The following is a 13,632-nucleotide window of genomic DNA, read 5'->3' on the forward strand; positions in this document are numbered from 1 at the left end:
AAATGTTTCGTACCTTTGTAGATCTGTGATAAACTGAGGCATAATATTGTTAAAATTCAATTGGAAATTTTCTTCTTCCCACTCCTTTTCGAGCACAAATGAATGTATTTGAAGTATTGTACCTGCATGTATTCTGTTGAAAAGGGTTTGTGGTAGCGCTCTAGTAGGAGCAGCGGCCCGATCTCCCTAATCATCAAACTCAATTTCGTTTGATGTACTCTGTACTGTCAAATGACAAGAAAGGCAATTCTGATTCTGAATTCTGATTCTTGATTGTTTTCCTTGTTTGCAGGTCATTTGTATTGTAAATGTTTGCTCCTTCAAAATAAATGAATAAATGAAAATGAATAAAATGAAAATTGCACTTATTTGTCTTTAAAATTTCAGGTTGTTCATGGTTATTCACATTTTTGTGAAAGGCTATTTTGTAAATTTAAACATTTTCATACTGTAATTTTACTTTTTTTGCACAAAAACAGAAGGAAAAATTTGATATTGTCATTATTTATAAGTTATTATGTTATTTTTTTACTGGTCAAATTGGGCTGAATGTGGCCCCTGAACTAAAATGAGTATAACAGCCATGGTGCTGAGGGTGAAATTGAATAAATAATATGTTAAGGGAGCTATATGTATTATTTCTACTTTAAAATGCTGAAAAATGATCAAAAATGATCATTGTTAGAGAGATTAGAAAAGAGTTCTGGTTGATGTGTCACTGTGAATGTATGTGACCACGAGAGGGAGTAGTGAGTCACTGTGATGTTGAAAACAAACAAAACAAAGAAAATGACAAAGTGATAAAAACAGAAACATTGCCATTGTTTCCCCCCCTGGACATGGCTTTAAAAAATGATAAAATAACAATAAAGTTTAATACTAAAATAACTGTTTCTTCTACATGGATGAGTCTGAATATGAAGGTATAAAGTTATTATGTGACGTTATTATCTTTGCTAAGTTCGCTGTGTTATGATACACGACTTAGACTAAACTGTGACAGTTCTCATCATGTTTGGATAATTAACAACAAATCTTTGGTGCAGATATTGACAGCACAAACCTTACAGAAAACAGATATCATTTGTTGTTTTACTGTGGCTGTTTCTGTATAAGCTAACAGCTATAATACAAACGATTAAATACAGTGTTATTTTGACTGTCTGAGTTTTACAATCACAGACAAAACTTGATGATACTATAACAGAGATGTGTGTAAACTGAAAGCTTCACATTTTATTCTGTGTTTGTTACTGTTAATAATGCGGAGGATCAACACTACTTGTAGACAAAATGTGATTATGAGGAGGGACCCCACCCCATGTTTCATGTTTTCCTCCCCAGTATTATCAGTGTTTTCTTTGGGTCACATAATCACGACACTCTTGATTCTGCATGCAAATTGTATATGTTTTAAAATTTTCATACAACCGACAAATTGCATATTATATCACTTTTTCCACAGTAAATCTCCCAAAAAATGTAATAAAATATAAATCTAGGGAAAAAGTCTAATAAAGAAGCACCAAGTTCTCCCAAAAAATCCAAACTTTGATTTTTCTGACGTAACGTAAGATATTGATTCAAGTGAATTCTAGAGGAAAAGTTCCAAGTATCTGTTTTATGAATGCCCTTAAATCCCTGGTAGTGGACTGGTCTGACTGATATTCCACAGTCTGCCATCACTAGATCATTAATAGTGAAGCTTCAGTGTTGTTGCATGTTATTGATGGAGTTCTAAACTACACTATTTCCCATAAAGTTGGAATCATTCAGTTTTCAGACGCATTCCTCTTTTTATTCCTATTTCTACGCATCAGTAATCCCCTTTGGTCAGGTGCAGGTCCCAGTTACACTTTATCTATCAAGAATAAATCACACTTTAAAACTCTTTTATTCCAACTTTATGGACAACAGTGTAATTTTAGTGTTTGAACCTCTCTTTGATATTTACATAAATATCAAATGTTTTAATATGTAACCTCCTGAGACCCAGGAGAATACAAATTTCAGATTTTTTTAATAAAAAAAATGTCTAGACTGAAAACAGCAAGACACTGACGCATTTTTTTCAGATATTTTCATTTGTTTTTCTCTGAATGTCCTTTGCAATGGGTTTTTTTTTTTTTTTTTTTTAAACCTTTTCATGCATAGTGGTCACTACAGTGGATGGCTATTCTCCAGCTGTTCTCTTGTACAGTATATTCCTGGATTTTGTTGTTTTAGTTCCATATCAGCCAACACAGCGGACGCCTATGCATCACCCCATACACTGACATTCATACCATTGCTGTAACTTTGCTGTTTTTGATAAACCTGATTTGCAGTAACATGTTTTAGTGTAAATCAACTGCTTGTTATTAACAGACTGTAATTAACCATTTTTCTTAAACAAAAAGGTTTTTGTTTGCATATTATCTCCATAAAGTGAATAATAACTAATATTAGAGTATGTTAAAATGTGACAAAACATCAGATTAGCAGCATTAAAAAAAATTATTTCATAGTTTTCACTCAGTATATCACTAAATACATGTTTCTTTGCTTCAAAAATTAAATGCATGGTGTCCAGCGGAGGGAATATTTTTGCAACTCCATGAAAAATAGGTTCATAAAGATTTTTTCAATCGCATTGTTTTTTTCACACCTAAAGAGGTATAAAAACACTCAGGAAAAATAACTTGATTAGGGTCAAAAAACGGTATTCAAAATCTCTCTGAAGGGACATTTTAGAGACAATTTGACCTACATTTTTATCTTTAAATTCATTTTTGCTTTAGTTGGTCCATAAGGGATTATCCAAAACAAGGAGCTACTTTATATTGAAATAAATGTTGGAATGGCAATCAGTTAAAGTTCGCTCTCTGACGGGACATTACTGTGTTTTGACCCATTAAGATTCTCATAATTCATGCATGGAAGGGTTAAAGATAAAGCTGTGGAACTCTTGTCCACAAATATGGACAAAAAAAAAAAACATAGCTGGATCTCAGGAGGTTAAACACATTTAACCATGTGACAAATTTAAAGTGTAAAATGACAACAAACTGCTACGTGTGTGAGTGCAAAAGGCTGGAAACAACTGGTTTAATCTTTAATAATGTTTTACAGTCAAAGCTTGTTGTACATAAATAATGTATTCATGTGTGTATATAGTCCTACATACCCATTACATATTTATATACATCTATATTTAATTGTAGCACTTATACTGTTATCCTATATTATAAAAGGGAAGTGGACTCTGTGTGTCTCAGGCATCACACAAAATCCAGAACGAGCTGACTGCTGCAGTTTGGCACATTTATGTATTTTTCATCAAGAAAGAGACTAGTGAAAACGACAAGTTGATAGGACCAATATTTGGGGAGATATTAGTAATTCTGGAATACAATAGCCTTACAATCATGTTGCTATGCCCAAAATCATAGAATTATCATTGAAGTGAGTTACCTAGCAACTGCTGTCAAATTTTCTGTGCAGAAGCGGACATGCCAGCTGACAGGTTATTGAACTGAAAATACCAGTGGAATTTTTCTGAACGTCAGCTCTCCCCAACATAAAAACTACCACGGGTCAACACACCAGTTCCCTTTATTTGTACTATTTTTGTCCATAAAGTTGGGATAAAATATCTTTACCTCCTCTTGTGAAATGATTCTGACAACGTTCACTTTCCACGTTCACTAAGGAGCCTCTGAACGTCCAATGGTTCATATTTGATTTTGATTTAAAGATGACAAACTGCATTTTACACCAATTATTTACATGTATTAATAGGATTAGTGGATCAACAGGTATTAACCCTCCAGTATCCAGGTGCGCCTTTTAGGCACACTTTGCACTTCATTTCAAAAAACTTCATATTATTTTTCACAATTTAAATAAGGTTAGAATTCAAAAGTTGTTCCTTTTTGCACAATCTTTAAAATTCTGGCCACCAACTAAAATGTGCACATTGTAAACAAAAGAAAATTACAAGACTAGCATCTGTCTCCCAAGTGTGCCTAAAATGAACTATTTCTTCTATTTGATATGTATGATTAGGGTTGACCTTGATTTACAAAAAGAAAATCAAATTAGAGCAGAAAAATACATCAATATATAATATTTAATAGTTTGATTTATAGGTGTGCCTTTTTGTCACACTTGGTGACAGATGCTAGTATTTTTGAACATTTGACCTAGTGCCAAAAATAATCATGCAAATTAACCAGTGTTGCTGTTAATCACTGACATATGCCAGGCTGCAAAAATCAAATAATATGTCATCCACTTTTTATGTACTATATTGAAAAAAAAATCATTTTTTGTGTTTTTTGCATCAAAAAAATGGTTTGTTTACATTACAAACACAGCATTTAAAGGGTTAAAAATGTGACAATTATTGAGTATTTGGTATTTTTATTTACGGCTCAAGTTGATGAAATAGAAAAAAGTGTAAAAGAATTATAAACAAACTGTATGAATTTTTTTTTGACATTATTCCACAAGTGTGCCAAAAAGGCACACTTGGTGCTTAGTAAGGGCCTTGCTGGATGGGATACTGGAGGGTTAAACAGAATATATCAGTAGATGGTTTATGGGTTAAGGGTATCCAAAAACTGTTTTCCCACTACTGTACTTTTCACTCTACTACATTTGATTGACAGCTTTAATTTGTATTTAAAATATCTTTACTTCTTCTTGTGAAATTATTGTGACAGCGTGATTTATTCTTGATAGATAAAGTTGAACTGGGACTCAAAGGTGATTACTGATGTGTGTATATATAGGAATAAAAAGAAGTAAATGAACTAAATGATTCCAACTTTCTGAGTGAATGTAATGTTATGTATCATGTTACAGAGACTGAGAAATGTGTACGTACATTATAATATATCATTATAGTCATGATAAAACAACAAACAGACTTGTGGCCTAAAACTTTTGCATAGTACTGTAAATCTGGACTTTTATTAATAATTCTGTTGTGTCCTTATGGCACACAAAAGAATTATAACAAACCTCCAAGGTAGCATCTACAGGCTGAAAATGTCACACTTCTATTTTTATGCGCCATTTACTTTTGGGGAGATTTTATCATTTTAATACATCGATACCCTTCCCCACGTGACAGTGACCCAGCAAAAAAAACCTCTCCCTCGACAGTATTTAATATAATAAAAGCGCTGACTGTGCTTAGCACCCTGTTAGCACCGCCAAAGGTGAGTGTGATTTACTTAAAGAAATACAAACTAGACAAACCAGCCGTGGAGTCCTGAGTTCGATTCCTTAGCACTGGTGCAGCACTAAACGTGTGGAGATAAATCTGTTGCCCATTAAGATGGAATCATTTTGTTTCCAGACACATTCCTATTTTTATTCCTATTTATACACATCAGTATTCACCTTTGACCCAATGCAATGATTATGTAATGAGTCCCAGTTCAACTTTATCTATCAAGAATAAGTCACACTGTCACAATCATTTCATGAGAAGAGGTAAAGATATTTTATTCCACCTTTATGAGCAACTGTGTACAAATTAAAGCTGTCAATCAAATGTAGTAGAGTGAAAAGTACAGTAGTGGGAAAACAGTTTTTGGATACCCTTAACCCATAAACCATCTACTGATATATTCTGTTTAATACCTGTTGATCCACTAATCCTATCAATACATGTAAATAATTGGTGTAAAATGCAGTTTGTCATCTTTAAATCATAATCAAATATGAACCGTTGGATGTTCAGAGGCTCCTTAGTGAACGTGGAAACACTGCTATCTTCTACAACATTGATTTGATCAATAACAGTGAATGGATACACTTGGTTTTACATTTAGTTATTCATATCTTTGCTGAAAAAGGAACTTTTTTCTTCAGCTTTTTTTCTGTTTCTGATATAATAACCTTTGAAATTACACTGAGTTTTTATGAACATCTACATCAGGGGTGTCAAACTGATCTCAAGTGGACCAGACCAGTAAAACAATAGCATAATAACTTGCAAATAATGACGACTCCAAATTTTTCTCTCTGTTTTAGTGCAATCAAAATTAAATTATGAAAATATGTACATTTACAAACTATCCAAACAAAAATGATGTGAATAACCTGAAAAAACTGAGATTTCTTGAGAAAAATAAGTGCAATTTTAACAATATTACACCTCAACTTACCATTTATACATGCATATAATGGATTGGATCTACAAAGGCAACAAAATATTTAATAACAGGAAGTATAAGCTTAAAATTTTACCTACGGAATTTCAGGTTTTTCAGATTTTATTGTTAAAGGATAGTTTGTAAAAGTTAATATTTTTATAATTTAATGTACGTTTTAACACTAAAACAAATAGTAAAATATGGAGTTGTCATTATTTATAGGTGTAATGTAAAACTATGTTTTTCACAATCAACTAAAAAAATTTGGAGTCATTATTTATAGGTGATTATGCTATTATTTTAGTTGAGATCACATTGTCCTGTAAGTGGAACCTGAACTAAAACAAGTTCAACATCCTTGATTGTTAATATCTGAAGTGTAATTTTTGCAAATTCATCCCGTGGGCCGGACTGGAACCTTTGGCGGGCCGGTTTTGGCTCCCAGGCCGCATGTTTGACACCTCTGATCTACATGGTCAGAGCATTAAACATAAAAAAATATATCCTTTGCACTGAAAAATGCAAAATACAGAGAACAATGTGATAAATTGTGATAAATCACTTTAAAAATGGTTAAATATTACCTTTTTATTTACCTTTTATTTGGGAACTACCACAAAAGTAGCACTGGGTCTGTATGGGTTAAATCTCAAACATTACATGACAGTTCCAACATGTCATGCCCTGGATGTGTTTCATTATCGTCCTGAAACATCCAGGTTTGACTTCGATGGAACAGAGCACGTGCAGAAGTGAGCATGTGTGGTTGGAGAATGGAACAGTACTTGGCAGAGCTCAGCGAGTAGTTTTTATTGCAATATATCATAAATGTATGGAATGTCTAACAATATTTTTCCACCGTGGTCAATATTTGCAAATGAAATATAGCACATATAAAATGGAAACTATAAAGGAAGAGTACTTGAAATTTTTACTAAAGTACTATAAATTTACTTTGGTTTAAAAAAAAAGGAAAATGACAACAGTGGAATGCAGATGGTTGTTGTCGTATGGGGTAAGGACCCCCTCACCTTCTTCTCGGGGCTGTCTACAGGCCTCCAGTTGTTGTTCTTAATCTGCTGCAGCTGGTCGAACTTCATGGTGACGTCATCGATGGAGAGCTGCAGAAGGTCCCAGAACCCAGCGAGGTCCTGAGAGGTCGGTCGCGGCATGGCACTGGGGTCCTACCGAAAAAAAAAAAAAAAAAAAAAAAAAAAGAAAAACACAGGGGAAAGGAGTTAGTACAGGGGTCTCAAACATACAACCCATGGCCCCAAACTGGAAGAACTTTTAAAAGCTTTCTTTCCCAGTTCTGTTCTGACTTTTGGAACACGTATAGATAACAGATCCTGTCGGTCCACTGTGCTGTCTATGTTGTAATGCACATGTGTAAATGATAAACTGCTGCATAATATTGTTCAAATTGCTCTAATTTTTTTTCAGACATTTCATTTTATTCATGATTATTCACATTTTCTTAAAGGATAAGTCTTAGATGTAAACATTTTCTTAATGTAATTTAACATTTTTGACTCTAAAACATCACAAAAAGTTTGGAGTGGACATTATTTATAGGTTATTATCTTATTATTACTGGACTAGAGCTCATACTGGGCTGTATGTGGCCCCTGAACTAAAATGAGTTTGACACCCCTGCTTTAGAACAAAGGTGAATGTAATGATCTCTAAAGTGATGAAACATTATCTAATGAATCCCATTCATTGTCTGTGATGCATAATAAGAAGTGTGGACTTGCATTCACATACATTACAAATGAGACCACCCTGATTTTTGCGCTACATCCTTTACCCACTAGATGTCCTTATCAGACTCATCAAAACAGGCATCAGTAAAAACCTTTTGGGATTTCAGATGAACCAGGGATAATGCTTTCAGATTTCAAACAATGAGCTCTGGAATAATAAACTGCACCAGTCAGCCCCATTCATCACTGGATTCTAGTCATGAGAAACATTAAACTGAAGATTGCGTCATTGTTTCTACAAATGGCCCCCAGCGTCATGACAGCGTGTGCTAATATTTAACAGACAGAATTTGAAAGCACAATGAATGCAAAATAGGAGGAGATTCTCACAAAAACACAGGAACAGGAACTTCTAAGATGATGCGAATAAAACCAAGGTCATCTTATTCACCCAATGTCTCTATAAACAACAGAAAATCAAGAGGTTCTGCTTGTACATATTATACTTTAAATCAGAGGTCTCAAACATGTGGCCCTACAAAGGGTCCAGTCTGGCCCCTGGGATGAATTTGTGAAATGCTAAAATTACACTGAAGATATTAATCATTTTAGTTCAGGTTCCACATACAGACCAATTTAATCTCAAGTGGGTCAGATCAGTAAAATATTATCATAATAACCTGTAAACACTCACAACTCCAAATTTTTCTCTTTGTAAATATAAACATTTTCATCTCATTGTACTGTATTTACACTAAAATAAACAATCATTTCACAAAAAGGTGAATAGCCCGAACTAACATGAACATTTTGAAACGTCTGAAGTGCAAGTTTACCAATATTCTGCCTGTTATTAAATGTTTTGTGCATTTGTTGATCCACTGTGATCTGTAAGTTGTAATTTACATGTGTAAATGATAAACTGAGACATAATATTGTTAAAATTGCACTTAGTTTTCCTAAGAAATTTCAGTTTCTTCATGTTATTCACATTGTTTTAAAGGATAGTTGGTAGATGTAAACATTTTCATCGCATAATTTTTCTTTTTTTGCACTTAAACATAGAGGAAAGTTTGGAGTTGACATTATTTACATGTTATTATTTCACTGGTCCGGCCCACTTCAGATCAAATTTGACTTAACCCTTAATTTCATTGTAACTTGTTTTCTTACAATGACAGTAAATAAACTCAGAACTTAATGTGGCCCCTGAACTAAAAGGAGTTTGACACCCCTGCTTTAAATCAATAACCTCTATTATCAATATCTCATCTGTTTAACTTCACTGTTGCGCCTTTATTGTCTATTTATTGTCTCCTCTACCCTCTGCTGTTATTGTTATATTCTATGTTTATAGTTACATTGTTTATAGTTACATTCTATTTTTTTTTTTTTTTTTTTTGCACTATGGGGCCTTAGAGTTTTGTTATTTCAGTTTTCTGTATGCAAAGTACATATGGGCCGGGCCAAGTGAAAGTGAACATCAGGGTCAATTTCTTTTTTCTCTAAAACAATATTTTTGATTATTCAGCATGAAAGACAAATATCTCTAGTTTCTAAAACTGTTTATTTAATTTGTACCTGGATTACAACTGGATATATAAAAAATGTATGAGAATACAGTGGAAATGAAGAACAGTAAAGGTTGTAAATACAGTATAAATTCAGAAAGTCAATAGTAATGTGTAAATAAATATGTTCAAAATATATGCCTGTGTCTAACTTTATATTTCATAATAATCAAATATTATAATGATTTAGAATGTTAGTTATTATAAAAAACAGCAGAAAGATGAAATTAAATATAGTAATGAAACACATGTCACCAATGACTAATAAATGTATCAGTATCTTCATAAAAATAAAATAATAAAATAGAAAATATAATACAAAAAAATGGGATTCTCACTCTGTTACCATGAATTAATGTCTTTTAGAACTACAATAAAAGGGATATCGGTTTCATTTTTGGATATAATGTACTCTCATATATTAACAAAAGTGTGATATGCTAAATATTTGCACTTTCCTTGAGGAACAGCACTTTTTGGTATTTTTTCCAAACCTTGAATAACTGCTGTATATTTGTCCTCACTCTGTTACTTCGTCAATGATGATAAATTCACGTTTTTATTAAATATTTGGTTATTATTCCTTAATGGTATGTTAAAGTACTTGCTTAGACCTACAGTTTGAGCTATTATGGTTGCTGCTAAATACATTTTTAAAAACAGATATGGAATAATTTAGCATTAGTTACTCGGTTGGCCAGGCCCAGATGGCAAAACTGACAATAAAGCTGACTTTGACACATCTCCAACACACGATCAATGGATCAGAGACACCATGCTTAATATAAAGTGGGAAAAAATTAAGTGCACCCTAAATAACTCTGTCAACAAATTTAACAAAATATGTGAATATGTTACCTGGCCTGGAACTGTAAATACATTTTAGTTGTTTATATTGTGATTGACCTGTTTGTTTGTTAGTTTATTTATTTATTTTCTTTCCTTAAATGTACCAGAATACACCATCTTGGCTGTCTTGTTATGTGTGTTTTCTTTGTATTGCCTTTTTTTTTTTTTCTTTTTTTCCAATGGGTTCTGTTTGTTTATCATGTCTGGTGTCAGTCATTGTATTACGAACACATTATTTGAAATTATAAATGTTATATTTGTTAAATGTTGAAAACTTCTATAAATGTTGAAAAGCTCTATAAATAAAGTTTTTCTCTTTAAAAAAAAAGCTGACTTTGACTTAAATTTAGCTTATTGTTGATTCTGAACCTAATAAGTAAAATCTGGAGAAAAAACACCAAGATTATATTACATTTAAACATCAGTAGCTATAAATAGGTTTTGGAAGCACGTACTAAAAATGGTGGACTTTTAACATTTCTGATGTGTCAAATGAATAACCCCAGAGACGATCCCACAGTCACACTCACCACCCTGTGATATTTCGATTAGGTGGCTGGTGAAAGGTGCTGCTGTCATCGTATTCTGATAGATTTAACAGTATAACGGCAGATTCTCTAATACCGAATTCAGAGGTGAGTTACTACATAATTTTTATTACCAGTGGCCTTTTCTTGCTTTAAAATGTCCAGTTTTAAGAAATACACAATCAAACTGATGAATGCCGCTTTGAAACGTCACTTGAAACATTCGTATATCACATCACAAGCAAGCTGAAGTGTAGAATGATAAATAGTAGATGCAGTTTTTCGACAGCACTGTGGGAGTTGAGTTTGAGCTGAGAAGTTAATTCTCATATGGCATGACTAAAATGGATAATGATATTCACACAGAGAATAGCTGCTCTTTGAGATGGGGTTTTATATATTTATTTTCTAATGGAAAAACACTCCATAGCATGATGTAAAACTGGCATCAGCCCAAGTTTTTGTTGTGTGTAATTAGCCGACTGCAGGACTGCCTCAGCAGATCGTCAGCTTTGTTCTCACCCCTGAACTTGTGATGTTCTTCAAAGTGTCTCAAAAGTTTTAAATATCCACAGCTGACGGATTTAGGAGGAGTCGGTGAGTTTTAAGCCCTGGCTGCGTCAGTGCGTGTGCTTTTAATCCCAGAGCTCCTTCCATAGAAAGAGCTGCACAAACTATCTATCTATAAAGTGTTTTGAACTCAAGTTTTATGAATTATGATCCAGAGTAGCAACTTCATGGAACACATTTAAACATTCTGTACCGCTAAAGCATGTTGAACAACCTTATAAAATACACACAGTATGTGAGGGAACAGGTGGATGATTCCCAATAAACACACATACAACATATTTTCATTTATTTGGATTTTTCTCATTCTTATTGTTTATTTCATATCCTTATGTGTTGAGCTATTGAAGATGGATCCTATTTAGTTGATTGATACATAGGTTAATGTGATTTTGGTGGGTTGTTTCATTGTTTTGGTTCCACTCTGCTGTTCTCTCTTTCTCTCTGAGGTGATTTAAAGGTGTGATATTTTACTTTTTAAATGGAATTATGCATTTTAAAACATTTCCCTGTGGTCTACATAAACTGTAAATGCTATGCTTGGGTCTGAATTCATCATTAATTAAACTCAAAAGGTCCATCTTCAATTCTATTTTGGAGTAATGACACCAGGAAGGTCGTTTTGAGCGCTGGCCCTTTAAATGCAAATGACCCCGCCTCCTCCAGGTTGTTGACTGTGCTTCTCTGTCCCATTCAGCCACTTGTGTTCATTAATACAACCAACAACTGAACATTTTATGTAATCGGCTCGAAGTTTGGACATATTTTCAGTATGGACTACAACCCCTGCTGCTGACAAACAATTATGGCGTACTTGGAGAAATGTTTGTCGGAAGTCTTGACCTTATATGTGGAAATTTTATGACGTAACTAGTTATAGACATAACGAATTAAAAAGGAATTAAAACAGGTTGTAGAAATCCACTCGATTTTTGACAAAATGAATATAAAGCTAGCTTTGCAGCACCTGGAGGGTTCAAATTCAAACTTTATGAACTATTATGGTCCACATACACAAATAAATGTACCAAAGACTAATAAAAGTGGGTTTAGCAAAATATGACTATGTCTAATATGACTAATATGATTATGTTTGTTTAATTGTTGTTGTTTTTTTGGTTGAGGATGTTGTTTTATGAATTGCAGTAAAATTAATAGAATTTATTTCTGATGCTTTGGTAGGGATAAATGTTGTTTTTCTGTAAATAAGGTGTATATATATATATATAAAAAATTCTGGATGACTCCCCTTGGTTTGTTGGGGAAATGGTTAGGGCTGGTTGGTATTGTTGGGTGGTGGTGTGGGAAGGGGAATCCATGCCCGTTACTGCTGTAATGTCGCTGCACATGCTTTAAAGAAAAAAAATGAAAAGGAAAAGAGCTTGCCAAAGTTGGATGCTGCCTTCTTTGTTTGGGTACACACATCAGCTACCGCTGCCATCCACAGCTTAGTAAGGGAGCAGTTTTATACTGCAAACCCTACACAGTAAAAGAAGGCTGGTTCCCTGTATCTAATACTGATGTGCTTCTAAATCCCACTGAGTGAGCATTTTGTGCAAAAACAGCAACACTGTCTCTTATAAGGCCACACAACCTTTACTTAAAGCATTGTGTGCTCGGATGAGATCAATAAAACCAGTTGTGAACAGTGCAAGACAAATATGAGGTAGAGATCCTTGACCCTTTGTGTGTGTTTCTGCAGTCGATGAGCAATAGAGCGGCCTGTGCATGGACATTTAGGTCTATTTAAATCCAGATCTGGCTCAGCTTTCTATTCTTTCCTCGGGAGAAAGCTGCATCACTGAAAATACATCCATTCACGCTCATGTATTGTTCATCTGAAAACATTCAGGTCACATAAAAATGTGGAAGATAGGTATTGATTCTGAGTTTTCTAGCTTGCCACAATCAATGCCATATTCAGGGAGTTTTGATTTAGTTTGTTAGTGCCAGCTAAAGCATTTAATGAGTATTAAAGATCAGATTGAAAAAAGCAAGTAAACCTTTTTCTGAAAACTCCAGTTAATTATAGAGCCAAACAAACATTTGTCTAAACTTTAATGAGAATTTATTTGCATTCCGATCTATGATTATGTGCTAAGGAACTGAATGTCACCTCCATGGAGACAAGAAAAGAGACTATAACAAAAAAAAAAATTCACCTGAATCGGTTGCTAAACATCCATCAGTCACATCACTAGTAAGCTAAAGTTTTAAGACAAAGAAAAATGAAAAAGATGAAAGTCAATTTAATGGATAA

The 13,632-nt window shown here is 33.6% G+C and overlaps 1 protein-coding gene across 1 annotated transcript in view; it reads right to left on the minus strand.

Moving 5' to 3' along the window:
- dlgap2a (discs, large (Drosophila) homolog-associated protein 2a) overlaps positions 1-13,632 on the minus strand; it is a 226,565-nt gene that overhangs the window by 2,418 nt on the left and 210,515 nt on the right. Inside the window, exon 14 of the mRNA XM_030127700.1 lies at positions 7,181-7,333. Within this exon, the coding sequence (XP_029983560.1) occupies positions 7,181-7,333 (153 nt within the window). The remainder of the gene's footprint in view (positions 1-7,180; positions 7,334-13,632) is intronic.

This window comes from Sphaeramia orbicularis, chromosome 22, assembly GCF_902148855.1.
Source record: "Sphaeramia orbicularis chromosome 22, fSphaOr1.1, whole genome shotgun sequence".
NCBI lineage: Eukaryota > Metazoa > Chordata > Actinopteri > Kurtiformes > Apogonidae > Sphaeramia > Sphaeramia orbicularis.